This window comes from Ursus maritimus, unplaced genomic scaffold (genome assembly GCF_017311325.1).
Source record: "Ursus maritimus isolate PB19 unplaced genomic scaffold, ASM1731132v1 scaffold_29, whole genome shotgun sequence".
Taxonomy (NCBI): domain Eukaryota; kingdom Metazoa; phylum Chordata; class Mammalia; order Carnivora; family Ursidae; genus Ursus; species Ursus maritimus.
This window is the reverse complement of record NW_024425452.1, coordinates 10362188-10389396: the sequence shown is the minus strand read 5'-3', so window position 1 is coordinate 10389396 and position 27209 is coordinate 10362188. Positions and strand designations below refer to the sequence as shown.

The window sequence follows — 27209 nt, the reverse complement described above, 5'->3', positions numbered from 1 at the left end:
GTAATTTACCTAGATTTCCTTATCCTTGCCACTGATAAGGAAGGAGGGAAGGCTTTTTAGCTGGGAATAATGGTTATCATGTATTAATTAATTAGTCCTGTTTTTAGTACTCTTGCCAACACAAATCATTCATTTTCTTTGGGCTGAGATTTCTCCCTTCATTAGCGTCATTATTAGTTCCCATCAGTAAATGACGTTTTAAAATTTCTACCAATTTGTTTTAGCGTGTGTAATAGTTTGCTTGATGTGACAAGGAACAAAGACCAGGTTTATAAATTCACCCACTGATCCTTGTAATCTGCCTCAAATCCTGTTTGGAATGAGGCGAGGTATATCTGCATTAACAAAGTGAAAATAAATCATATATAAACAAGCCACAGGCAAACTTAACTTAGGCTAACACGTGTTTTTTCTTAAATGTAACTATGATAATTCTAATTAATAAAAAGCAGTGTGGGAGGGTTTGCAGAAGTGGATAGAATATGAGCTCTTCTGGCAGGTGGTCCTGGGCTTGAATGCCTGCTCAGCTGATTCTGGGCTGAGACAAACCCCCTCTCCCAGCCCACTCTCTGGTCTGCAAAATATGGAGTATGATATCGACCTCATAGGCTTGTTTTGACGGTCATTTCCTACAACATGTCTAAAGATTTTGACATAGGGTGGGTGCTTAATAAGTATTAGCACCCTTGTTTTCCCTGTAGTATTATTTGGACTTCTGATTGTGTATGGGATACTTTTCCTAAGTGAAATTCAAAGTCCACTACAGCATGGGTGGTGTCAGGAGAACATGAGCTCCATGTCTCCATCAGTATTGGCACACCAAGTGCATTCTTGAAGATGTAGATGTCCAGTGTTCTAGAGTTGGAAGGAGTCTCAGTGAATGCATGGTTCTGTTCTGGAAGATGTAGATGTCCAATGTTCTAGAGCTGGAAGGAGTCTCAGTGAATGCATGGTTCTGTTCTGGAAGATGTAGATGTCCAATGTTCTAGAGCTGGAAGGAGTCTCAGTGAATGCATGGTTCTGTTCTGGAAGATGTAGATGTCCAATGTTCTAGAGCTGGAAGGAGTCTCAGTGAATGCATGGTTCTGTTCTGGAAGATGTAGATGTCCAATGTTCTAGAACTGGAAGGAGTCTCACTGAATGCATGGTTCTGTTCTGCAAGCACATGATGAGAAAACAGACCATCCCCCAGCACGCAGTAGGACAGATTTGGAAACTGGGTAATCGGAGGCCCAGCCATTTTATGGGACTTATTGAGGGTCCTTTAGAGGCCGGTAGACACTCTGCCCCTGTTTTCACCACTTGCTCATCAAGGTCAGTTCAGATTTCCTGACTGTAAGAGAGGAGACATGCCATGCAAATCCACGGCAGTGGATTCTTCCAGTTGAAGAGCATTGGTTGGGACATTAATGACACGTGGCTGGGAATGAAGTTTTAGGAAACAGGTCACATTTCTTCCCTCTCGTTTGCAGCAGGATTAAGGATTATCATTGCATTTCTAGTGATTATTCTTGTCATTGTAATGACAGTGGAAGGGAAAATTAAAGTCAAAATCACCAGCAAGTCCTTTGGAAGTCTAGAAACCATGTGCTGCTGCTCCAGCATCAAGCCGATAGATCAAAGGAGAGTTTTTTGCTTCTCAGATAGTTTACCTGAGCGCGTGACGCTGTGCCATGTTTCAGAAGGAAAGGTGGGCCGGCCAATGGTCAGTCGTTGGAAGGAGATGGGCCGGTGGTGCTTGAGGGTTGGAGGGACTGTCTAAATGAGTAGTAATGGCAACAGTGGGGGCCGTGCAGATGATGAATGTGACGGTAGCCACTGCCACCACTGCATTAAGTGTCTCATAGGTGTCAGACCCGAGACCAGGGATCTATAAGCATCACTTCAAGAAATCTCATCATAATTCTTGGAGGGAAGAACTCTTACCATGAACATTTTACCGAGGGAGAAACTGGATACCCACGTGGGGTACGTTGTTCTAAATAGTGGCTGCAAGGAGAGAACTCTTTCAGGGGTCGAATCCACGTCAACATCCTGGGACTGTTGCTGATGGGAAGGCATGAGTCTTACAAGATGATGTTGCGGGGGGATTGGAGGTGGGTGGTGAATCATGAAGGGCCTTTTGGAGCCCAGTATCAGGACTTCGACTTTTATTCTGACCGGGATGGGACGTTGTTGCAGGGTGTGGAAAAGAGGACCTCTGGCTTTTTCAGTGTGAAGTCACAACTCTAACCACTTTGTTACAGGTTAGAAGAGTCACAGCCAGTACTGTTGCAAACCACATACAGAAGGGAGGTAGATTTAGTAACTCATTCAGGTTAGAGTTGTCATTTGCATGGGCTGCTTTAATTATTCTGGGGTTACAGGGAAAATTCTACATGAAATACAAATATTCTAAATCCTTTTAAAGTAAAGTATTATAAAGGTGACGGTATGTTTTAATGTCTTAAGTATTTATCCTCACAATATAATTTTATTATAAAATACTATTCCTATGTTATAGAAAATTTGGGTATTAGAGGAAACATATCTGTATCAGTTAAGGTTATCTGATTGCAAATAAAGAAACCAACTTTCTTTTACAAAAGGCAATTTATTAAGAATATGTTGGGTCACTTACAGAATTGACGGGGAAGTCTGGAAAATCAGGTGTGGAAGTGATAGCGATCAGGGGATCAGGGCATTTTGAAGGGGCTTCGCAAGTTGGGGTGGGGGGCCTCAGAAACAGGAACTCTTCTCAGGCTCATTTAGATGCCACCACTGGAATTACTAAACTCTAAACATTTCCAGTCTTCTATTCCCTCTTGTTCCAAATTTTCATTTGAAGCCCGGGTACATGACTTAGGCTATGGTAGGATGGGATACTGTGATTGACAGTCCCACTCAACCATATTCAGTGACGCAGAGCTGATTTCTTAAGGAAACTTGGGTCTCTTATCAAAAGTAAAGTAAAAAGGATGTTGGCCAGCTTAAGTGCTGCAAATGCCATGCTGGTAGTCCTAATTACATTCCTTTTACCATAATTCTTGTACTTTTGGTATATTTCCTTCTGTTCCTATTTCTCATTCACTTGTTTCTTAGCATTTCTAAATTATATGCTGCTTTTGTCTGGTGCTCGATGGCCGAAATGGTGACCTTCTCCTCTGTTATTTACCCAGTCCTAAATTGCTGGGCATTTAGGATATTGCCATGAAGAATAACATAAATAAAGACGCAGTGAATAGTGATAGTGAATAGTGATAATCTGGCTTAGTATAGTGCTTCTACCTTTGGGGGTCCGTCCAATCCAGATTCTACTGTGCTTCTAGAAGAGAGGGCAAGATAAAAGAAGTCTAAATTGTAGCAAAAGTATATAAATGCAGAGGATTTCATCAGACATTAGAACTGTCAAAAGGAGGTGAACCTTATCCTCCCTGTGACTGACAATCTTCTCTTTGGTTCTTAGGAGGCAAGCTGATTTTCGTCGAACCAGGACCCATTGAGCTTAGGGTACACTCCATCCTCATTTCTGATGGTGGAGAGCTCCGGATTGGATCTGAGGACAAGCCCTTCCAAGGCAAAGCCAGGATCAAACTCTACGGGAGTTCCCACTCTACCCCCTTCTTTCCATATGGTGTCAAGTTCCTGGCTGTGAGGAATGGATGGTGAGTGAGACAGTTGACCAGAAGAGGTGAGGTATCTAGACAATGTGCTGGTGATGGGGCAAATGGTAACACTCTGGCTGTTAGTTGTTGAAGCAACGAAGTTAATTACAGCATGGGCACTATTTCCTTAAATAAGAAATATTAGTTATGGTCCCTGTGGCAGGTTCCCGATTATGTGCTCCTCTTCCTGTAAGAGGATTATATGCCTCCACCGAATGCCAGCTGACTTTCAGTGCCTCCCACTGGGTGGACATACTTCCCTGTCCCACTGGGACGTGGGGGTCAGCCACGGACTTGCTTTGGTCAAGGGACGTGAGTGGAAATGATAGACTGCGTGGCCAAGTAGAAGTTTTAAGAGCTGTTACCCTGCCTTGGCCATTTGTCCTTTTCCTTCTGCTGGAGAATAGCCTGTCCAAAGTAGGGGTGGTTCCTTCAGCTTGGGAACCTGAATGAGGACAGAGGGGGCGGAGCTGCAGCCCACCTACTGCTGTCCTGAATGTGAATGGGGAATGATCTTTGTCTACCTAAACCACTGAGATTGGTGTTTATAACTGCAGCATAGTGTAGTGCAAACTGACTGATGGACCATTTACATTGATGGCATCGCAAGTCAAATAGAGACAGCTTTATTTTGTTTTGGTCATGGCTGTCTTTCCCTCCTGGGAGCAGGGTTCGTTTAGAGTTCTACTTAGAATCGTGTCACAGAGGGGTTGGGTGCTTATGGATTTCTGGGGGGAAAGAAACAGGAATTAGGCTACATGTGTTTCTGTTGCAGTTTCATTTGTCTTCTGATCCTTTAGTCCTCTTTTGCAAAATGGACATTTTTATTTTCCTTGGAATTCAGGAAATTAAGTGTGCCAGGAGAATCCTTGGTATCAGCTGGAGAATGTATAAGTGATGAGCTTTAAGTATCTTTCAGTGGATACTTACATACTTTTGGTTACAATAGCATGAGTCAAAGGGAAATCAAAATGGAGGCTCCAGATGGTGGCCCAATCTCCAGAAAACTTGATGTCATTGACATTGGCATTTCTATATTGGCATGACAACCTAAACCCCACTGCATGTCATAGATTAATTAATCTAGACGTGGGCAGGTAGCTATGCTGAAGAGTCTACCATTTTGCTCTGTCAAGGCTCTGTCTATGATACAGTAGCCATCCCTTATCTGTGGGAGAATGTGTTCTAAAACCCCCAGTGGATCCCTGAAACCACGGAGGGTACCAAATACACACACACAAGTTAAGAAAATCCTTAGTGCCATTGCTTATAATCAATCATTACAGGGCAACCAAAGCCAAGTAGAGACTTCTAATATGTTTTGAGAATTCGGAAAGTTACAAAACAACGTTGCGGCTTTGGTCTTGTGATGTTCCTGGATATTGAGAGTGCAGACACCTCCTCTCCCTCCCTCCCTTCCTCCTCTCCTTCTCTTTCTCCTGCTTCCTCCATTCCCAGGATTAGGTTGTCCACAGCAACTGTTTTACCCTTTTGCCAGTAACGGGAGTAACTAGGATCTCTGGAGAAACACAGAGCTTGCACAGCGAACACTTGCAAAAGCAGGCTCTTTTCCTCTCTGAAATGATGACACCACCTCTCATTCATTTGAAGAAAACACTGTGTGGGAAAGAGCACAGTCACCGAGTGAGGGTTCCCTTCCCTCAGTGTCTATCAGAAAATCACCCCCCCTCCGGGCCTGAGGCTCATCAGTCCCCTCCCCCCCTCCCTCCCTGTCTCCTGCACACCTGAGGTCTCAGATTCCCCTCTGGCAACGCTGTATAGCATGGCTAAAATCATTACGTAATTTCGCTGGCCTTTTCTCAGGGCCAGACGTGTGTCTGGTGACACTGGGGCTTTAGGGAAAAACTAATTTTCTTTTGTTGTCAAGTATGCAAAACAGTGAGCAACTTGATTCACTGCTTCGCCCCCTAAGTCCCTAATGACCCAGTGTTCACTCAGCTTCCTGGCGTGATGTAGGGATATTCACCACCTAGTGCACAGAAGACTCTTCTCCAGATTTTTTTTTAAATCCAGGTTTCTAGGCCTTACCCCCACAGTCTGACTCGGTGGGCCCGAGTGGGCCTAGAAATGTGCATTTCAATGGGTGATCTGATTCATGTGGCTCGCTGACTAATCTTGGAGAAATGATGTTTTTAGTGGTTAATAGTTTTGGAATCAGAACTCTGTCCACTTCTGGCACTAATCACCTATGACCTTGGGCAAATGAAGTTCCATAAAACCAGGAAAACATGGTCCCCACCTTGTAGATTTACTGCTGTGAACTACTCCAAAGTATTTGGCACACACTGACACTCAAGCAGGGTTAGAGGTTACTTACAGCTATTTTTATTATATTTTCCACCCCCCCCCCCCACAAAGCAGTGAGGACCCAGTGCCAATTATCTAGTGTTTTCTTTTAGCAGGGAGAGCGAGAGGGGCTTCAATCTCAAAATTTGGCATGAGGCCATCCCTGCCTAGAGATTTTTCTCCTTATTAATTTCCTCGTCTGCCTCTTCTAATCAGAGCAAGAGAGAGGTTTTAGCAACATTCCCAGCATCTTCTATTCTGTTCCCACCACCCATTGAACACCTTTTGATTATAATCTCTGGTGGTGCAGCTGCTTCCCAGCAGTGGAAAACCGCCATTCCTGGGTGTGGTTACAAGACAGTCTTCTGGAAACCATTTGCATGGGCCCCAGAATAGCCGGAAGCAGAGCACTGCCCAGCAACGAGGCCTTTTGGAGGCATTTTATCTCTCACGTCCAACAGTGAGAGGACTGACTGATGGGTACTAATTTAACTCTAGCTCGGGTCATGGAGAATCACACAAATGGTCTGCATGTCAGGACTATGGCTTTCCCACCCCCATCTCCTTCTTCATTGCCACCCCCTGGAACCCTTCTGCTCCAGCTGATTTCTCTCTTGGATTCATATCGCTAAGCAAACAGGCTTTCCTGTTCCACTGTCATGGGGAACGATGGAGTTGAAAGCACATTTCACGTTTTTCTTTTAATATCACACACTTGTACACACACACGCAACACCATCTTTTTCTTTCTCGGGGTTTGGGAGTGGATTGGGGCAGGGCTGTTCAGTTCGGAATCTCTGATGGGGTTCAATTGCCTAGGAGATCCTGTCAGCTGCTCTCCGGGATTTTAAATGCGACTCGAGGGTCTCAGGACGCCTCCAGAGGGGCAGTCTGGGGTCTGGCTGGTTGTAGTCGATAAGGAAATCTCACTTATGCCTTTTTCTTTCCCCACTCTGTCTGCCAATCCAGGTTCACTACCCCAAACCAAGTGCCAATCACTTGTCACTTTTCAAGGGGGTTGCTGTCAGCCTGGGCAACTTGAATTTTTGACAATGTAATTACGGGCCTTGCTTCCACAGTGGGAGTCTGAACAGGACGGTGGGGCTTTTATTGATTGTTCAGAAGGGAAATTTATCAATGTCTCTCACTTCATTTCCAGTTCCTCCCTGAGAAATTTGGCTGACAGTTTCTTAGGAGAAACAGCAGTCTTATGGCCTTGAATGGACTTCTGTCTTTGTCCTTTTCAAGAAATTACAAGATACTGGCATTAAATATACATGGAAGTTTCTGAGCAAAGCTGGTATGTGGGAGCGTGGTTGAGGAAAACACTAGGGTGATTGTTAGGAACTTAAGGATTTGGTAGGAACAAATAAGGAAGAAAACTAGTCTAAACAGGCAAGTATAGATACGGTTTGTTTTCCTTCTAAAAGCACCGAGTATCTTTATTTAAATTCCATGCTTTTTAGAAGTATGGTGTCACGGGCACTATTTTAGTTGCTAAAGGGCATCGGGCTGTCTTGAAGCATGGTACCGGGTGCACGGAGTAGACACGCATACAGGAGTGTGTTCCTGGCTTTCACCTTCTCCACAAAATCCAGATGTTTCCTGGAGGAGCTTCAGGGGTTCCTCAGACCACGAAGGGTTTGGGGGCCAAGCCATAAAGGTTCAAATTGCTCAAGTAATCCATTGCTTGTCTCTCTATTCGCGTTCAAAGTAATATTTCATTGGAAGAAAGAGTTCCGTTGCTAAAATAGTAGTTAAAAGCAGCTCTTGTACCTCATCCTTTTAGCTGTGGTGTGTCGATCCTTTTGAGAAGTTCGGCACTCCTCTCTGTCTGATCCCTTCTTTCCCCAGCACGGGTAGAGCTCGGGGACTTTTCCTACCGTCTGCTCTTTGATGTAGGGTGAGACTTTCCAGAGCCTATTTCATCTTAGAACGGTTCCTCCAACAATAGGTTTTCAGATCTCTGCTCTTCTGTCACCTGACCAGCCACTTCCGGTTCGGCCTCCTCTACATCCAGCACATCTCCTCTTGCCCCTCCTGTTACCTATTTCTTCGAGACCATGAGTCTTCACTTTTTTGTCTCTCATTCCTATAAACCATTGTAGTGGCATGGCATTTTTGTGTGTAGCTTTGCTCCTCTTAAATTGCTTTATTTTCAGGGACAGAAACCCAGGGCAAACAAACTTAGAACAAAGGATTTATGAGTTCTCAGTCAAGCACGAGGTGGACGGGAAGACCACGGGGCCTTGGGGATGACTGCCTCCCGGGCCCCCATCCTGTCAGGACTCACTCACAATCACTCACGTCTGCGTCTCTGTCCATGGCTTCAATTGTATGGCTTCAATTACTCCTGCTCCTTACTGGTTGCATCTCTGTGGCCACTGCATTTTCTTGTTTCATGTGGACTCCGGTTTTCCACCACCAAAGAAAAGAGCTCTGGAAGCAGATGGTTGCACCTCTGTCATATCCTCAAAAGGCCAATAGTAGCCTAATGATACTTCACAAGGTCTACGCCATTCACCTCACTTCATCTCATCACGTAGCATGTTACCATCTCACATCATCACAAGAAGGAGAAAAGGGTGAGTACAGTACAGTAAGATATTTTGAGAGAGAGAGGGACCACAGTCACATAACTTTCATTGCAGTGTATTATTATGATTGTTCTATTTTATTATTAGTTATTATTGTTAATCTCTTATCGTGCCTAATTTATCAATTCAACTTTATCATAGGTATATAGATGCATAGGAAAAAACATAGGATACATAGCGTTTAGAACTATCCGTGGTTTCAGGCATCCACTGGTGGTTACATTCTGCAGACAAGGGGGGACTACTGTAAATGCTACGGTTTTTCTTCCTCCTTTTCAAGGATCTTGGATTTTCTCAATGTTGAAGAGTTTCTTTGTCTTCCCCTAGCACTTTTTACCGCAAACTATTACCTGAGATCTCGTGGGAATCTGGAGCTGGTGTGGTGTGTAAATCGGCCATAGGTCTTTGCAAATGGAAGAGGTAATTTTTTAGGGATGTTTGAGAGACTTGAACCTTCTAGGCAGAAATCTGACTCGGAACAGACTTTATTTACCTCGAATCACCATCTTAATCCATATTCCGATGGACCTTTTTTTCCCTTTCCTTTAACAACACCAACTTGGGCACCATAGCTTTCTAGTTGATTTAAGATATTTTAAAAGGTCAGTTCCAACTCATCCACTTTAAAACTTCAGTCTCCTTTTCATGTAATGCGCCTTTCTCCTTCTTGAGGCTCTGGCCTGAGGCATTTGGAGTGGCAGCGGTTTGTCCTGCTCCTTTGCTTTTCTGTCCATCTTTTTTACTTGTATTTTCTTGGTGCTAGGACAGGTGGAAGAGGTGAGGCAAGAAGGCTCACTGCAGGTTTTACTGAACTGTGTGCTTGTATCCTCTGTTAGGTGTCGCTGCCTCTCTGGATAATACTGGTCGACTGTTGGTTTTCTCTCCAAAGATTTTTTACAAGATCATTGGAACCTTGTAGGAGACCTTCCCACTGTTTTCCAGCATGGAGACCCCCCCGCCACGCCCCGGGTCTGCAGCGCCCTTAGATATCACCTTAGGGCCCATTTTGGGTGTGGTACCAGAATACCGGCTCATGGCAAACTACCTTCCCCAGAGTCCTCTTGATCAGAAGAAAGTTACCAATCTTTGCACACCAAAGATGTTCCACGCACCACTCCTTTCCCTGCTCAGCTCTCTTTCTCTAATTATCCTTTCTCCTATTCAGATAGGCACGGGCAGCCCGGCAAACGTGCTGCGTGTGCACACATCCAACCTGGGGAAAAGAAGCCAGTCTCCTATTCTTGCTGGCAACCCTGTGCCTGGTACTTTTGAAGCCCTTTTTCTGTAAGTGGAGAAAAGTACCTTCCGACTTCCCTCTATGGGAAGGAGAGGAAAAGGCCACGGCCTGTTTACCCAGGCTGGTGACTCACTCCCATTTCTGAGAATTCCTTTGAATGTCCTCTTTTTGTTGCTCATAGCGCCTGAGGTAGGGTCTGTCCAGGGATGGCTCAGATGACAGAGTTAGATTAGTTCCTTTTTGTAAGCCCCAAGGAAATGTCTGCTCCCTAACTGTTCATGGCTCACTTACAGTGTCAGGTCTTTATCATCTCTTAGCTTCCTGCTTGGGCCCTCTTGGTTGGTTTGGGGGAGTCCTGAAGTCTGAAGTCCTGCTTCAGAATTTGCTACATTTGCACCCATATGAAAGAGTGCCGCAAGGGATATTGGGTTGAAAGGGAAAGCAACCTTTGATATTTGTGTTTTTGTTTATGTGTGTATGTGTATGTTGCGGTGATTCGTTATGATATAGGGATGGGAAGGAAGTAAGATCAAATTGAGGGGAGAGATGAAGGAAGATGGACAGGGAAAATTTAACACCTATTCTTTGCCTTCTATAATCCTAAATTCAAACAAGCTTCAGTACAGCACTGGGGTTCTGGTCAGCTGGTATGTGTGGCAGATCGTCATTATGCGGTCAAGTTAGCTTGGAACCCGCAGCGTGGTCGGATGGCCAGTGATGGATGACTGGTTCTCCCTTAAGAGCGCATGAGAGTCGGTCTTCAACTGCATACATGTCTCAAAATATAACCGATACCGCCAAAGGAAGGCCGGCTGAGAATTTTCTCTATTCTGTGTCATGCTTCAGAAAAGTCCAAAATACAACTATCCTATGTACAATGGCACAAATATTTCAGGTAAAATCTAATTGATTTTTTTAACTGAGATAACTTAGAATCTGTAATTCCTTGATTTGGACAACAGCGACCTTGGAACAGTCTATACGAAAGAGTTTCTTAAATTAAAGAGTATAAACCACACTTTAAAGAACTTGTTTAAACACGTTAAAGTGAACCTGCTGTTTTTAAGGTCTTTAGGATTTTAGGTGTTTACATGTAAATGCATGTTGCTAATTAGAAATGAGTTCTAGCTATTCAATAATCCAAGTACAGCAGGAACCCCACTTAGAAACACATTGTAAGATACTTTAAGTTTCTATATATACCTGTGAGTGTTGGCATTAGTCAGATCTTTTTTGGTTGCAAGTGACAGAAAACCCAGTTCAGAAAAAAATAAGGGTATTTATTGCCTCATATAACTGGGAAAAAAAACCCAAAAAACAAAACTTGAGGCACAGCTGAGTCCAGGTGCTCCAATGTAGTCATTAGGACTTTGTTTCACTGCAACACTAGGCTCTGCTTTCCTCTGAGTTGGCTTCATTTTCTTCTTTCCTCCCTTCCTTCCTTCCTCCTTCCCTCCCTCCGTCTCCCTCTCCATTTCTTCCTTCCTTCCTTTTCTCTTTTTCTTTCTTTCTTTCTTTCTTTCTTTCTTTCTTTCTTTCTTTCTTTCTTTCTTTCTTTCTTTCTTTCTCTCTCTCTCTCTCTCTCTCTCTTTCTTTCTTTCTTTCTTTCTTTCTTTCTTTCTTTCTTTCTCTTTCTTTCCTTCCTTCCTTCCTTCCTTCCTTCCTTCCTTCCTTCCTTCCTCCTTCCCTCCCTCCCTTTTTCTTTTTCTTTTTCTTTTTTCTTTTTCCCATTTTTCTTTCTTTCTTTCTTTCTTTCTTTCTTTCTTTCTTTCTTTCTTTCTTTCTTTCGAGAGACAAAGAGCATGTGCTCGTGAGCAGGGGAGGGGGCAGAAGAAGAGGGCGAGAGAGAATCTTAAGCAGGCTCCACACCCAGTGCCGGGCTCTATCTCAAGCCCCTGAGATTGTGACCTGAGCTGAAACGGAGGGTTGGGCACTTCAGTGACTGAGCCACCCAGGGGCTCTAAGTTGGTGTCATTTTCAATCAAGCTCTCCTCTCCTGGAGATAGAAACAGGTCTGTGCAGCAACAGATGAAAGAGGGACTGTTTTCCAATGGCTAATTGACCCCTGAGCAAATTTCAGCATTTCCCTCCATCAACATTCACATCTCTCCTTCTGTTTTTCACCCTTAGCTTTTAACAGTAAGGTATTATATACTGTTTGTTTATCATCTTTTTGTACTTGTTCTAGAGTCTTCCTTAGTAGAATGTATACATCATGATGGCAGGGAGTTTTCTGGTTTTGTTTTGTTTTTTGTTTTTACTCATTTATAATATCTCTATTGCCTGCAACAGTGCCTGGACTCATAGAAGGCTTTAAGAAATATATGTTGTGTGAATGACTGAATGAAAAGCTTGAACAAAAACCTCAGGGTTAACTTTGGCCCTGTTTGGGCTAGAAGCCTATCACTAAAACTGCTACTATGACCAGGGAAGTGGTATTCTTTTGGCCAACAGGGAGCAAGTATGTGGACGACACCCCAGAACAACATTGTCCGAGGTGGAGAGAGGATAGTTTATTAACTTTAGAGATGTGTTATCTAACCAGAATAAGAGAATGGACAGGTAAAAACAATGGCTTGTCTACCTTTTAAACATTTGACAATCTAACATTTTTACTACTTTTACTAATTTGAAATTGCAAATTATGAAGATTTTACCGGATGGTAAACTATTTCCAATTTGTTTAGCTTGGCTAGGAAAAAAACCCCAACAAACCAGTCACTTCACTAAGCAAAATCAAAGCCACAGTTGATAGAAACACAATTAATAGAAAATTTAGAATTAAGGAGTATATAATAGCATTGTGATAGTTTCTAGATTTGATTATGCCTAGAAATCGTTAGTAAAAGAATGAGGTTGATTTTAAGATAGTTTTCAGTTAGGGGATCTAGGACCACACATATCTTGATTTAGATTGGCCACTTTTTTGTGTAAATACGTACACAAAAGGCAATGACCAGCAAAGGCATCAATCCTTGGTATAGTTGGCCCTTGAGCAATATGGGGGTTAGTGGCACTGATCCCTTGCACAGTTGAAAATCTGTGTATAACTTTTGACTCCCCCCAAAACTTAGCTAGTAATAGCCTACTGTTGACTGGAAGGAAGCCTTACCAATAACATAAACCGTCAATTAACACACAGTTTGTACATTATATATATTATACACTCTGTTCTTATAGTCAGAGAAAAGAAAATGTTATTCAGAAAATCATAAAAGAGAAAATACACTTCCAGTCCTGCAGTGTAAAAATTCTGCATATAAGCCAATCCGTGCAGTTCAAACCCATGTTGTTCAAGGCTCCACTGTATTAGGACTTGGTTCAAGCCAAAAAGAGAACCTCTAGTGATCAATGAGGTATCATGTGACTAATTCTTCTTGACTAAGCTACAAGGGGATGGGCAACAAGCTTGCTTTCCTTCTTTACTCCTAAGGCCATATAAGATAGTGTAGCCAGTGAGTGGAAGAAGAGAAGAGAGCAGACTTACCTCCGTGCTCAGGAGAGAGCATGCCTGGCCTATCTGCTTTAGGCTTTTCTAGAGTAGGGGAAGATTGGAAGGAGCTGCCTCCTGAACCCTTTACCCTATCCCTGTGAGGGAGAAGAGGGTAAAAGCAGAGGCTCCCCTTTGTTTGGCCTGGTGAATTTTCCATTCCCCAGGACTAGGCCATGTATAACCTAGAAATGATTGATTGATAGCAACCTCTTTGGGGGTCTGAAGGGGCAGGCAGGGAAGAGCTCTGGGTGTCTCTTAGCTACTAAGAAAATTATTATTTCTTAGCAAAAGCAGAGGCATTGACGTGTTCTAAGTGTTAGTACTATAGTAGAATATTTAGCCCGCACAAAGATAAGTTGGAAAGGTATTTTTCAATTTAGAACAATAGATTTTTTTAAAACTGCGAGCTACTTCCTTCTAAAATCCCAACTGTTGAAAAAATGAGGCACTGAAAATAATACCTAAGGACTTACATTTCCTATGTAAACCCCTATAGTTCCAATTTTTTTTTCATAGATACATATATCATATTGGTTCTATTTATTTGGAGAATGCTGACTAATGCTGTGGCTTATTCTTGAATAACGTTATAAAAAAATTCAAAGAAAAACTTTGAACCTGTAAGGATTTAGATAGGAAATTTAAGGCCTTAGGTACTATTTTCTCTACTTCATCCTATCAATAGTTAAAATAGATAGATAGATAGATAGATAGATAGATAGATAGATAGATAGATAATAGATAGATAAACAGATATATAGATAGATCATATTGGTTCTATTTATCCTGAGAACCCTAATGTTGCGGATTATAGTAAGATTTATTATAAGGAATTGGCTCACGTGATTACAGAGGCTGAGAAGTCCCAAGATCCGAAGTCAGCCATGCTGGAGACCCAGGAGAGCTAATGTATATATATATATAGGTTCTAGTTTGAGTCCAAAGGCTTGAGAACTAGAAGAACAAATGCTGTAAGTTGCAGTCCAAAAGCCAGCAGGTTTGAAACCCAAGAAGACCAGAGTTTCAGTACAAATCTGAAGGCTGGAAAGACCAATGTCTCAGCTCAGCAGTTGGGCAGGGGTTCCCTCTCACTTAGCCTTTTTGAACTATTTGGGTCTTTGATGGATTGGATGAGGCCTGCCCTCATTAGGGAGGGCAGTCAGCTTTACTTAGTCCGTGGATTCAGATGTTAATATCATCTAGAAACATCTTCACAGACACACCAGAATAATGTCTGGCCATTATCTTTGGCCTTAGCCCAGTCAGGTTGACATATACAGTTAACCATCAAGGTCACTAAAGTGGATCCCATTTTCTATAACTGACTCCGTGTTATATCTTGACACATAATCCAGGAAGTTAGCAAGCCTCTTGTCTTGACACATAGCTTCCCTATAGTTTTACTTTCTCCTGCTAGCACATGAGGATCTTCGCTGACCTTCTGCATCTTCTCCAGATGAGCTTGTCCTGACTCAGTTAGAGCACTCACTCACTCATCTTCCTCTTGATGAATGTCAGGAGTTTGGGCTCTGAAAGGATACTGCTTGGGCTCAAATACTGTCTCTGTCACTGATCTGGTGGAACGTGACAAAGTCAATTCCTCAGTGTTGCAGTTTCTATATCTATAAACTAGAGATGGTTCTAAAACATTTTGACCTAGAAGCAGCTTCTTGGCTCCTTCTCGAACTTCTGTCGGGTTCAGCCCACTTTCCCCCACCCCAGCCTCCACTCTAGCCTCCACCATGTCCATCTCGGTGACCCAGAAGTCCTACAAGATGTCCGCCTCGGGCCTGGGGCCTTCAGTAGCCACTCCTACCTGAGCACACGTCAGCTCCTCCGTCTTCTCCTGGGTGGGCCAGCAGCAGTGGCTTCCGGGGTGGCCTGGCCACTTGCATGAGTGTGGTCAGGGGCTAGAGCAGGGCCAGGGATGTGAGGGGAATCATGGCTGTGTCATTGAACCAGAGCCTGCTGAGCCCCCTTAAGCTGAAGATGGACCCCAACATCAAGGCTGTGCACACCCAGGAGAAGTTGCAGATCAAGACCCTCAACAACAAGTTTGCCTCCTTCATCGACAAGTCGCAGCACCTGGAGCAGCAGAACAAAATTCTGGAGTCCAAGTGGAGCCTCTGCAGCAGCAGGAAACTGCTCGGAGCAACATGGACCACATGTTCAAGAGTTACCTCAACAGCCCTCAGGGGCAGCCAGACACACGGTAGCCCAGGAGAAGCTGAAGCTGGAGGTGGAACTTGGCAACATACAGGGGCTGGTGGGGGACATCGAGAATAAACATGAGGAGGAGATCAAAGAGCATGTAGACACGGATAATGAATTTGTCCTCATCAAGAAGGATACGGATGAAGTTTACATGAACATGGTGGAGCTGGAGTCATGCCTAGAAGGGCTGACCGATGAGATCAGTTTCTTAAGGCATCTTATGAAGAGATCCGTGAGCTGCAGTCCCAGGTCTTGGACACATCGTGGTGTTGTCCACGGACAACAGCAGCTCTATGGACCTGAACAGAATCATTGCTGAGGTCAAGGCCGACAACGAGGAAATTGCCAACTACAGCCGGGCTGAGGCCAAGACCATGTACCAGATCAAGTACAAGGAGCTGCAGATGTTGGCTGGGAAGCATGGGATTGACCATTGGCTCAGGAAGATGGGGATTTCTGAGGTGAACCAGAACATCAGCCAACATCAGGCTGAGACTGGGGGCTCCTAAGACCAGAGGGCTTCCCTGGCGGCCACCATAGCTGAGGCTGAGCAGCACGGGGAACTGGCTGTTAAGGACACCAACACAAGGGAGCTGAGCTGGAGGCAGCGCCACAGGGAGCCAAGCAGGAACATCAAGCTGGCCCTGGACATTGAGGTCACAAGCTGCTGGAGGCCGAGAGCTGGCTGGAGTCTGGAAGGTAGAACATGAGTATCCGTGCTAAGACCACCAGCGGCTACTCAGGTGGCCTGAGCTCGGTCTATGGGAGGCTCACAAGCCTGGCCTCAACCCTGGCTTGAGCTCCTTCTAGTCCAGCTTCGACTCTGGCAGGGACTCCGGTGCCTCCAGCCAGGGCAGCTCCTTCAAGACTGTGGTTGTGAAGAAAATCAAGACCTGTGATGGGAGGCTGGTGTCTGAGTCACCTGCTGTCCTATCCAAGTGAACAACCACTGTGGTCCCTCCCAGCCTCCCTGCTCTTGTGACTGCCATAGAGCCTTTGGGGGAGGAGCTGTGCAGGGGAGCATTGGGAACAGAGAACCCACCTAAGGCTCAGCCCCAGTTCTCATCCTATCGTTGGGGGAAGTCTGCTGTCCTGGGGACCCCCTCTTTCCCATGCCCCCAACTAAAAACCAATTCAAGTGTCTTTTCCAAAATAAAGCCCCAGGTGGCTCTGCTAATTCCCTGCCCCCCAAATAAAATTAAAACAAAAACATTTCTCCTGGTGCTGCTATGTGGTTTAAATGAACTAAAACATGTAAAGCGCTTAGCACAAGGACAAACATCAAGCAGCCACTCAGGAGATGTTAGTTATTGTCATTGTTACATATACCTGCAGTTCGATTTGATGAAGCTGCTTCATTATTATTCTAAGAAGGCTGGGGTGGTATTCATTGTTTCCTGTAATCCATCAGCTAGAGACTGTTCTTGATTTCTCCTTTTCTATCATTCCCCATATTGTGTCCATCACCAAGTCCTGATTTTAATTCTTGGAGAACTCATGAACTCATTTACTTCTTTTCACCCCCAGTACTATCACCTTCCTCTACCAACTTGTGTCTGGACTACTGTTTAAGCTTTCTCGTTTATCTGTTAGTTGCCATTTTTGTCCCTTTCCAGTTCATTGTTTACCTTGGAGTCAAGGTGATCTTTTAAAAACACACCTCTGTTCATATCATACTGCCGCTCAGAGCTCTCCAGTGCTTTCCCATCTAAAGTCCCAAGATTTCTAACATGGTTACAATGTTCTGCCTGATGCAACCCCTGCCTACCCCTTCTGCCTTGTTTTCCAGGCCCCTCCTACTCTGCCCTGCCTCACTGCAGTGTTCCAGTCTTGGTAACCTTCTTTTAGTTTGTCAAATGGTTAATAATAGTCTTGACTTGACATTTTTTTTACATTTTTTAGTATCAAAAGAAATTCCACATTGCTAAGTAAATGGAATGTTACATGGGCTGGAGCTTGTGATTTTTCCTTCAAAGAGAATTCTTCCATATATATCATCAAAGCAGTATTATTAATAGTATTGCTTTCAGCCTGGTCATGGAGGAAGAGTATCATTGAATTGGGCATTATATTCAGAATTTTTAAAATTGGATTTTACCTAGATCCTGGCACTTTATAATTTTCAAAACTGCTTCCCATTCTTCCCTCTCATTTAACGCTCACAACAACTCTGTGAAGTAGCAAAGACTGGAATTATTACTTTCATCTTACAGATAATGGAACTGTGCCCAGACAGGGAGGTAACACTCATTCCATCCTTTTCATATGCTTGAGACACACATGGCTCACTTCTGTTTTGTGTACACACAGCTGGTGTTCACCTGTGGCAGACAGACAAACTGAAGATACTCCTTTCAGATTTCAAGAACAATCTTCTTAATTTTTCAAGTTATTTTGGGGTTCCAAGTGGGGCTTGTACCCCTTTTGGCTCCCTTTGTAATATTCTTCATAGGGGCATAAAGAACCTGTTTCTTTCCCAGTTCTTTCCCTTCAGTATTTTTCTGTCATTTTCTGACCTGTATAATACCAAGTCTACAAGTATTTTTTTATGGTTTCTGCCTTTGTTTTCACACTTAAAAAACTCTTTTCTTTTTTTTAAAGAGGGAGAGAGAGAATCTTAAGCAGCCTCCACACCCAGTGTGAGCTGGACAGCAGGCTCGATCTCACAACCCTGAGATCACGACCTGAGCCAAAATCAAGAGTCCATCATGTAACCGACTGAGCCACCCAGGCACCCCAGAAAACCCTTTCCTTTCTTTCTTTTTTTTTTTTTTTAAGATTTTATTTATTTATTTGACAGAGATAGAGACAGCCAGCTAGAGAGGGAACACAAGCAGGGGGAGTGGGAGAGGAAGAAGCAGGCTCATAGCAGAGGAGCCTGATGTGGGGCTCGATCCCATAACGCCGGGATCACGCCCTGAGCCGAAGGCAGACACTTAACCACTGTGCCACCCAGGCGCCCCCAGAAAACCCTTTCCTATACAGACAATATAAAAATTTACCTCTTTCTTTCCTGGTGCTTTTATTTATTTATTTTTCCACATTAGTGTCTTTAATCCAGGGTTGGCAGACTATGGCCCATGGGCTAAATCCAGCCCATTGCCTGTTTTCGTAAACAAAATTTTATCACGCACAGTCATGCCCATCCATGTGTTTAGGTATTATCTATGGCTGCGTCATGCTGCAGTGGCGACGTGGACCGCCTGGCCTGCAAACCCAAAACTCTTTACAATCTGATTCTTTACAGAACGACTTTGGCAACTCCTGCTTTAATCTATCTAGAATTTATTTCCATATAGCGTTTAAGTCAGTTACCTAATTTTTTTTTCAAATGTCTAATCAGTGTTCTCGATACTATTTATTCAACAATGCAATTGTGATAGGTTGAGAAATGGCCCCAAATATGTTCATGTCCCAATTCCTGGAACCCATGAAGGTTGCCTTATTTGACAAAAGGAACTTTGCAGATGTGATTAAGTTAAAGGTCTTGGGGAGATTATCACGGATTTCCTGGATGGTCTTAATGTAAGTACACTGGTCTTTATCAGAGGGATACAGGAGGAGTCACGTAAAAAAGAAGAGGATGGGATTGAAGAAAGCAGAGATAGTAGGGTTGCAGCCTGAAGGCAGAAGAGCCCACAAGCCAAGAAACACGAGGTGGCCATTAGCAGCCGAGGAAGGCAGGGAAACAGATTTTCCTTCCTCGGAGTCTCCAAAAGGAAACAATCCTGCCTACACCTTGATTTTAGCTCAGTGAGACCAATTTTGGAATTCCAACCTGCAGAACGATTAAGTGATACATCTGTGCTGTTTAAAGACAATAGTGTGGTGGTTCGTTACGGCAGGAGTAGGAAACGAATAGAGCAGCGTTTCCTTAGAATTTTAAATGTTACCTTCCTCACACACTAAATTCTTACCTAATGTAGATACAGATTAATGTCTTTTATAAACAACTTTTTAGAACAAATTTAAAATCTAGCAAAGAATGTGAATAGGCATATCCGTATCATTAATGCGAATGTCCAGTTAATGTGAGTGCATGTGGAGAGGGCTCAGGTTTATCGTATGTTGACAGTAAAAGAGAGATTCTTTTTTGTTTTTATGGGTTTTTTCCTACCTTCTCTTCCTTGGTAATCAAAGAAATGCAAATTAAAACAAAAGTGGTTTTTTTTCCCCTTAACAATCAAATTGACCAAGACCAAAAACAAAGTAGTAGAAAGTCTGAGGAACTGGCGCTCACGCGTGCTGCTAGTGGATTCAGAAGTTCTGAATCTTCCTGAAAGGCAATTTGATAATTATATCAATAGGCTTAAAACTAGGTATATGCCTTGATATAGCAACGCCACTTTTAGGAGTTTGTTCTAAGGAGGTGACCATGAGCATGCATAAAAATTAGGCTCAAGAATGTCCACGTCTGCATTGTTCATGAGGGCAAAATATTGGGAAAAAAACGATTTTAAAGAAATAAGGGATTAGTATATAAAATACACATCTTTTAAATGGGGTACTGTGATACCATTATGATGTTAAATAATAAATTATGCAGCTACTATTAAGTGTAATATTAAGTAAAGGGAATATATTAATGTTATATTAGTTAAATATATTAATATATCAGTATTTACTATATTAAGTAAAGAGAATTTACAAAAATGCTATGTCAAGAATTAGAGCATGATTCTATAGTATGTAGAGTATTAATTATTTAAATGTGAAATTTTGTCAACTTGTGAACATAGGATAGAAAGGATGGGATAAAAAAGAGATTTATTAATCTGTTGTAGTAATATTGTGGATGCTTTTATTATCTTCTTTTAGCTGTATATTTTTATATTAAACAGTATTTATCAATTGCTTTTCTAAAAGAAATTATGCTATTAAAAATTAGCCCCTTTTTTCCTCCTTGCTGCCTCCACTCCAAGCCATAAACTGTAGCAATGATTATAAAAAATAGTATCTATCTGGTCTGAAATATACCTGAAGTTTTAAAAATTTTTTGGACAATGAAGAGGAGTGGGGATTAAAGACACACTGCTGAAGCCTTTTGCTCTGACCAGCAGGCTTTTGCCCCTCTGAGTAAAGGACTGGCCAGTACAGTTCTATAGGGCCTAAGAATGCCATCTGTTTAATTGGCCTAAAATCCTTGAAGGAGTTAGAACAGTGTTACAGATGTTTCCATGTATTTTACAATTCACTGTTTCCTGGGTATGTTGAGCTTTATCCTTGTCGTCTTCTCAGTCCCTTATATTTAATCACAGTAGCAATAGTAAAGCTCAGATTGGGTAGAAACTGCGGTTAGCCTTTCTTTTATGCCTTTGGAAAAGGCCTTCAATCAAAGCATGGCTCACAGCACCATCCAAGTAACCTTGGTTAGCCTTGGTCTAAAGCCCTGTGCCAACAAAATGGTAGACTTCTTCTCAGCATTGGGAACAGACTATGCCCAATTACCTTTCATCACAGTGTAGAAATGTTTACCACTCAGCTGTGGATGCAGCCAGCTGATCTGCACATTTAGAGGATTGCTCCGTTGAGCCTTCTTCTTCCTGCGGGCACATGTTCCCCGCTCCGTCAGTATCACCAGAGATTAACCAGTCATGATGCAGAGGGCTCACAGTCCAGACACAGAGCTGAGCTCAGGCCGGATTCCAGAGCCGGGTTTTGTCTTCAACCAACGGAGATATCACAGCAAGTGGCTCTCAGGGGCAGAGGGAAATGGTACATGAAAAATGTCCATTCCATCTCTTTGGTCTGCCAGATAATCTTCTATTAATGCTAATGTCAGAGTCCCCTCTTCTGAAGCACAGTAAATTGGATTGCCTCCAATTCACGAATGCTTTGAGTTCAAAGGGTTCCCTTGTAAGATGGTAGTCTGGAACTTAGAATGCATTTTTTCCTCAAAGAAACGCTGATAACCTTGTGGTTAAGGACACAGGTAAGCCTGCGACATAGACTTCTTACTTTCCCTTCCCTTCACTCAACAGCCAGGGTGACCTGTAAAAACAGAGATTTGATCATGGAATTATTTTAAGTTAGATTTAAGTCCTTGAAAACACGCCAACAAGGTCCTGCGCCATCTCGCCCAGTCACACCGTGCCATCTCATTTGTCTTCTTCCTAACCTCCTAACTCCATTTAGTTCCTGGAACACATCGAGCTCTCTCTTGCTCCCTGGCTGGCTCTTGCTCGTCTTAGGACTTGACTTGGCTTCTTTCTCTTTCTCCCAAATATGCAGTGAATACATTTTTCTTGCTAAGGATTCTCTCCCCTCCATTTGATTTGTGTACTCATGGTCTTAAAATATCACTAGTCTCACAAAAGTGTGATTTCTTTGTTACCATCTCATGTGTTCCTTTGGTGGTTACTTTTGGGATAAACTCTTAGTTCCTTGGGAGGGCCTGAGAGTCCCTTTCTGAGTGGGTCTTGCTCGCCTTTCTGGGTGCACTCTCACTCTCATCAGCAACCCCCCTTCCGCGTATGTGCATTCTGCCCATGCCGCATATAACAGCTATTCGAATGTGTCATGTTCTCCCCCACCATTGTATGCATCACTGCCTTTGCCTGGAGGGCTCTGCCTGTTTTGTCACCTGGCCCACTAGGACTTATTCTTAAAGACCCAGCTCAGTCATCACCTCTTCTGAGAAGCAATCCCAGAAAAACCCCTCCTTTGGTGTGAGTGAGGTGCTCCATGTCTGTTCACCAGGAGACCCTGGTTCAGACAAAACATAGTACATCTGTAATTTTTGTCCATTTCCTGGACTGGTCATGGACCCTGGCAGACAGGGACTCTGTTCCCTTCACGTCTGTCTTTCTAGCGCATGAAAAATGTTTATCTACACACACACACACACACACACACACACACACACACGGCAGCGTTCATCGTTTTGCTATGCATAATGTGAAGCTGCATACAGAAATAGGGGCAAATCATTTGCACGTATTTCAGAAAGATATTTCTAGTTCTTTTGTGAGTTCCGTTATCTTTCTATTCTGATGTGAACATTTTGATGAGATGATTCTTCCGTTCCTTTCTCCCCTCCCCTCACTCTCTCTCCTTCTCCTTCCTCTCCTCATCCTTCACTACCTCCTTGCCCCCAGTGATTTGGAAAGGTTTTGGCAGTTATTCACTTGGAATTAAGATTGAAATCCTACAAAATAAACAGAGGGAAATTAGTGATTTTAAAGTGTGTTAACCCACAAAGATTATTTTCTTTCTCTCCATGCCCATTTGGTAAGATGGCTCTCTGGGACTGTGTAATTATGGATGAATGGCACTGAAATGCTTGGACAATAATTTGTAGGAAATACAATTATGAGTCGAAGTCATTAGTGGGAGTAAATGAATAGTTTGTTGGTTAACAGGTCAATGTTGAAAGCCTAAAGTGGTTAAACATTGTATTAAATTACACATTAAGAGCTTAACCCTTTTCATTTGAGCATATTCATAAATTATTGAGCTTTTCAAACTGTATTTTTATGTTTTTTGATTTGTGGTAGAGAAAGGAAGGGAGCTGCCCAACTTGGGTTTTCTAAGAGTTCTTGAAGTGAAATGACTCACGTTTACAATGTGGGCAACGCTTTCTTTATCACAGAAGCTGGCTGGTTTGGCTTGTGAGGCACTTAAATAACATTTATGAAGTAAGAAAAATCATTTTTTGAGTACCAAAGCTATCCGGGTACAGTTAATTTAGTTATTTCCAGAGGCCGGCAATTCGATTATGTGTCCAGTTCTTTGGTTTTGGACTCAGAAGCCCCAGTTTCAGAACTCAGTGCTGACGTCTCATGACTGTCAAGTCTTGTCCCTGAAGCATTTCAGTTTCCTAATCTGTTCAATCTGTCTAAAGAAAAACAACAGAAAACAAAACAGTTTTTACTTCAAGTGAGACTACTTAGCCTAGGTTGGGTTTATTCTAATTTCTTAATAAATGTTTGCGTTGTTTGTTCAGCTTTTAAGCATGTTGGATATTATATACTCATTTAAACACATATCTTTTTTTTAAAGATTTTATTTATTTATTTGTCAGAGAAAGAGATAGAGCACAAGCAGGGGGAGCGGCAGGCAGAGAGAGAGGAAGAAGCAAGCTTCCCACTGAGCAGGGAACCGGACTCAGGACTCCATCCCAGGACCCTGGGATCATGACCTGAGCCAGAGGCAGATGCTTAACCGACTGAGCCCCCTAGGCGTCCCTAGGCATATATTTGATGGAAGTTTGCAAGTGAATATCCAGAAGGCAGTATTCAAAATAGTTAACTTAAATCCTTATTAGTTGAATGCTAATTGTGGCCCAGGACTGGGTTAGGAATTGTGACATATATAAAGCAGTGACCCTGAATTCAGGTAGTAAATGGTGAGGTGGGAGATAAGACATAGGCACTGCAATAATTACGGAATAATTTAATACTGAAATGTATGGTACTGACTATAGGTTACATAGCTTGTCTCCCCAGCGCCCCACCCACCTCTGGCGGAGCTTCTCAGCCTGCGTATTTCAGCAGAGATAACAAAAAAATGTATTGCCCTTCCCCACCCCCAACTCTCACGGAATCTTCAGCGTTTTTCAGCATTCCTGGCTGCTTGTTATTCATGACAAACGTCATGTGAGTTCATCAGCTAGTCTGTCTGTTGCCGTCACTGTGAGACTTCTTTCGTGTACCTTACCTCCTCTTTTGGCTTTCTTGGTCATTGTCCTCCCTTCAGGCAGGTGCCGAGGGCGTCCTCTGTCCCTGCTGCTAGAACCTGCCATGAGAGTACTGAACGCATGTGCGCTGAGGGGGGCAGGCTTTCACTGCCTGGTCAGACCCTGGCATGTGGAGTATTGTGTCCACCTCTCTTTGCCACTTGGGGTTCCACCTGATCACCTAGACATCAAAACTTTGGGGTGCTTATTTCTCCATGTCTCAGTCATGATTTTCCTCATTCAGTACGCATCTATTGCACACCCATTTTATGCTAAACACCGTGATGGGCATTGGTGCTATGCGGGTGAGCAAATGTAGGTATAGTTCCTGCTGTCCTGTGCAGTAGGGGAGACAAACAGAATTACAGTAAGAGGTCAAATTGCAGTGTGTTGAGTGCTAGAAAGGAGAAGAACATGGTGATGGGACAGATTATAATACAAGGTTGGACTCAGTCGGGAGGTCTCAGAGGCTTCTCCAAGGAGAAGAGTTCAAAATTTCTAATTCTGAAGAATGAGCAGAGTGAGTTAGTGCTAGGGTTCCAGGCAGAGGAGCATCAGGTGCAAAAGCCACCTGGAGAGTTCCCTTCAGGCCCTTTTCTCAGGTTCAGTCCTGGGTCCATGGGCTCAGGAAGAGGGCCTATATCTGAGTCAGACCCTGTTATCCTCGGTTTTTCAATCTGCTCCTTTGTATAAGCTTCTCCCATGCAAAGCAACTCAAACAAATGGCCCACAGTCTAGCTGCAAACCTGGGAATGCCCAAGTCCCAGATGTAAACAGACCTTTTGCTCAAGTACAAATCTCACATCACTACAAGGCCTATAGGAGGAGGTAGATGTCAGCATGGGCTGAAGTGCTCCTGAAATCCAGTGGAAGAAGTGAGACTTGAGCTACGTTTTGGAAGGATAGGTGAGGGAAGGAAGGCCAGGCATGCAGTGGAAGGGGTAGAATAGGTAAAAGGATGGAGGAAGGAATGATCCTATTAAATGAGAAGAGGTAAACAGACTGGGCTTCCTGGAATAATATTACAGAGTCAAAGACCATCAAGTAGAGTCGGATTATGGAGAGTCTTAAAAGTCAGGAAAGGAATTTGGGGCTTTGTTACTGAGTATTGTAGACAAGTACTGCAGGTTATAAATAGAGAAGGGATGTAACTAAATAACTTAGCAAAGATTTAAAAGAAAAAGAGTAATGCAATGCAGAATCGTTGGAAGAGAAAAAGGTGTTTGCAGAGGGTCTAGCTCGGGTGATGATTAAAATTATTTTGACATTCATGAGTTTGAGATAATGGTGGCTCATCCAAATGTCAGTATCTGCCATGTAGCTGGAAATACGATGCAGGCACTGAGGAAGCATCCAAACTTGAAGCTTTGGTCATACACATAGACATGTGTTTATGTTGCCATGAGAGTGAGTAAGTTATGAGATAATTTTATTGCCTTCTAGAAGCTCTGTCAACAATTGAAAGGACATATGTTTGCATTAGTAGTTAAAAATGCACTTCAAAAATTCTCTGTGATGTTTTTCATTCATTCTTACTTGACTGTTATTTATAAGAATGATTAGTTGAGAAATATTTTGTTGTCCCTACCCTTGGTCCTACCACCAGGGGCTTGCATGTTGGTAGGTGACGAGTAGGTGTTTTTTGCATGTTGATTTAGTATTGTGCACAATTGTTCACAGAGGTTAGGAGCATTTTGTCTTTGATAAACATTTTCTATGCTTGGTAGAAAATTTTCCATATAGACATTCAAGTACAGATCATAGAAATTCACATATATATGCATATACATAAAAATAGATTTTATTTTATTTTATTGTTCCCAAAGGTTAAAACATACAAACAAGGAATAAAATTAAAATTATTTTCTTTTGGGATGATTTATGTCTTAATTTCCACCTGCCCTATAATTAGAAATTTTGAACTCTGTAAATTATTTCAAGACAAAATTATTGCCCAAGTAAACTTCAGAAATTACACCATTAACCTAGGGACCTTTCTAAGCCTAGAACAACATTATTGGTACAGAGCCTGTGCACACACAGACACATAAATAAAGAGGGAAGTTTAAAATAATTTGAAAATGATTTATTGTTGGCTACCTCTGTAGTTGGAGATTCAAGTATTATTACTTTACTTTAGTGCAACAAGGGAGGACAGTAAGTTGCTGTGGGCTAAAGGTAAATTATGATCTATTGCAAAGGAGGAAGGAAATGTACTGAGGAAAGAAGAAGGAGTTGGGAGTAAGCCATGTGTTTTCTGAAGTATTGCTTCAGATAATGGCTTGAAAAAAGTCTTTGCCTTGACCATTGTTGGGAAAGGCCAGAGTAAGCTGTGAGACAGACTAGCTTCGTGACTCTTTGCTAGTTAAGGAGTAGTGTACAGGCATGGGGAGGTTAGATGAGCTGGAGCCTGATACAAACCAAGATTTCTAGAGACTCAAGTTCCCCTGTCTTCAACTTTGCTTAGCGAAGCCATCTTGGACACACCCACCTTAGAGTTTGAAGGGATCATTTAATACATCAAAATTTAGGACAACCAATCCAAGGTAATTTTGATTCTGTACCCTACTAACCCATTTGTAAACTGAGCTGAAGTCTCTCAGTTAGAGATTTGTTATGAACTTTTATATTGGAGAGTCTAATAGCCATTTGTTTTTATTTGGAATAAGAAAGAGGTGGTAAAATTTCATTCTCAAAACAGTGTGATGCCGGGAAGGGAAAGACTAAAATCTGTTTTATATCTATTACGTGCAAGGTCCAAGCTAGATGTTTCATAGTTCTCTCATTTCATCCTCTTAACACTCTGTGGGGAAAAGCCTCGCTACTTCTGCATTGTGACTGAGGAAGCTGGAGCCCATCCTTGAGTATATTACCCTTGGTTAGATTGTGGCAAAACTGGGGGTGCCTGGGTGGCTCAGTCATTAAGCGTCTGCCTTCGGCTCAGGGCGTGATCCTGGAGTACTCGGATTGAGCCCCGCACTGAGCCCCGTATCAAGCCCTGCATCGGGCTCCCTGCTCTGCTGGGAGCCTGCTTCTTCCT

The 27209-nt window shown here is 42.9% G+C and overlaps 1 protein-coding gene across 1 annotated transcript in view; it reads left to right on the top strand.

Moving 5' to 3' along the window:
• Positions 1-27209, top strand: part of PKHD1 (PKHD1 ciliary IPT domain containing fibrocystin/polyductin) — a 431701-nt gene that overhangs the window by 140561 nt on the left and 263931 nt on the right. The window contains 2 exon segments of the mRNA XM_040643571.1: positions 3446-3644; positions 24271-24284. Coding sequence (XP_040499505.1) covers positions 3446-3644; positions 24271-24284 — 213 coding nt within the window.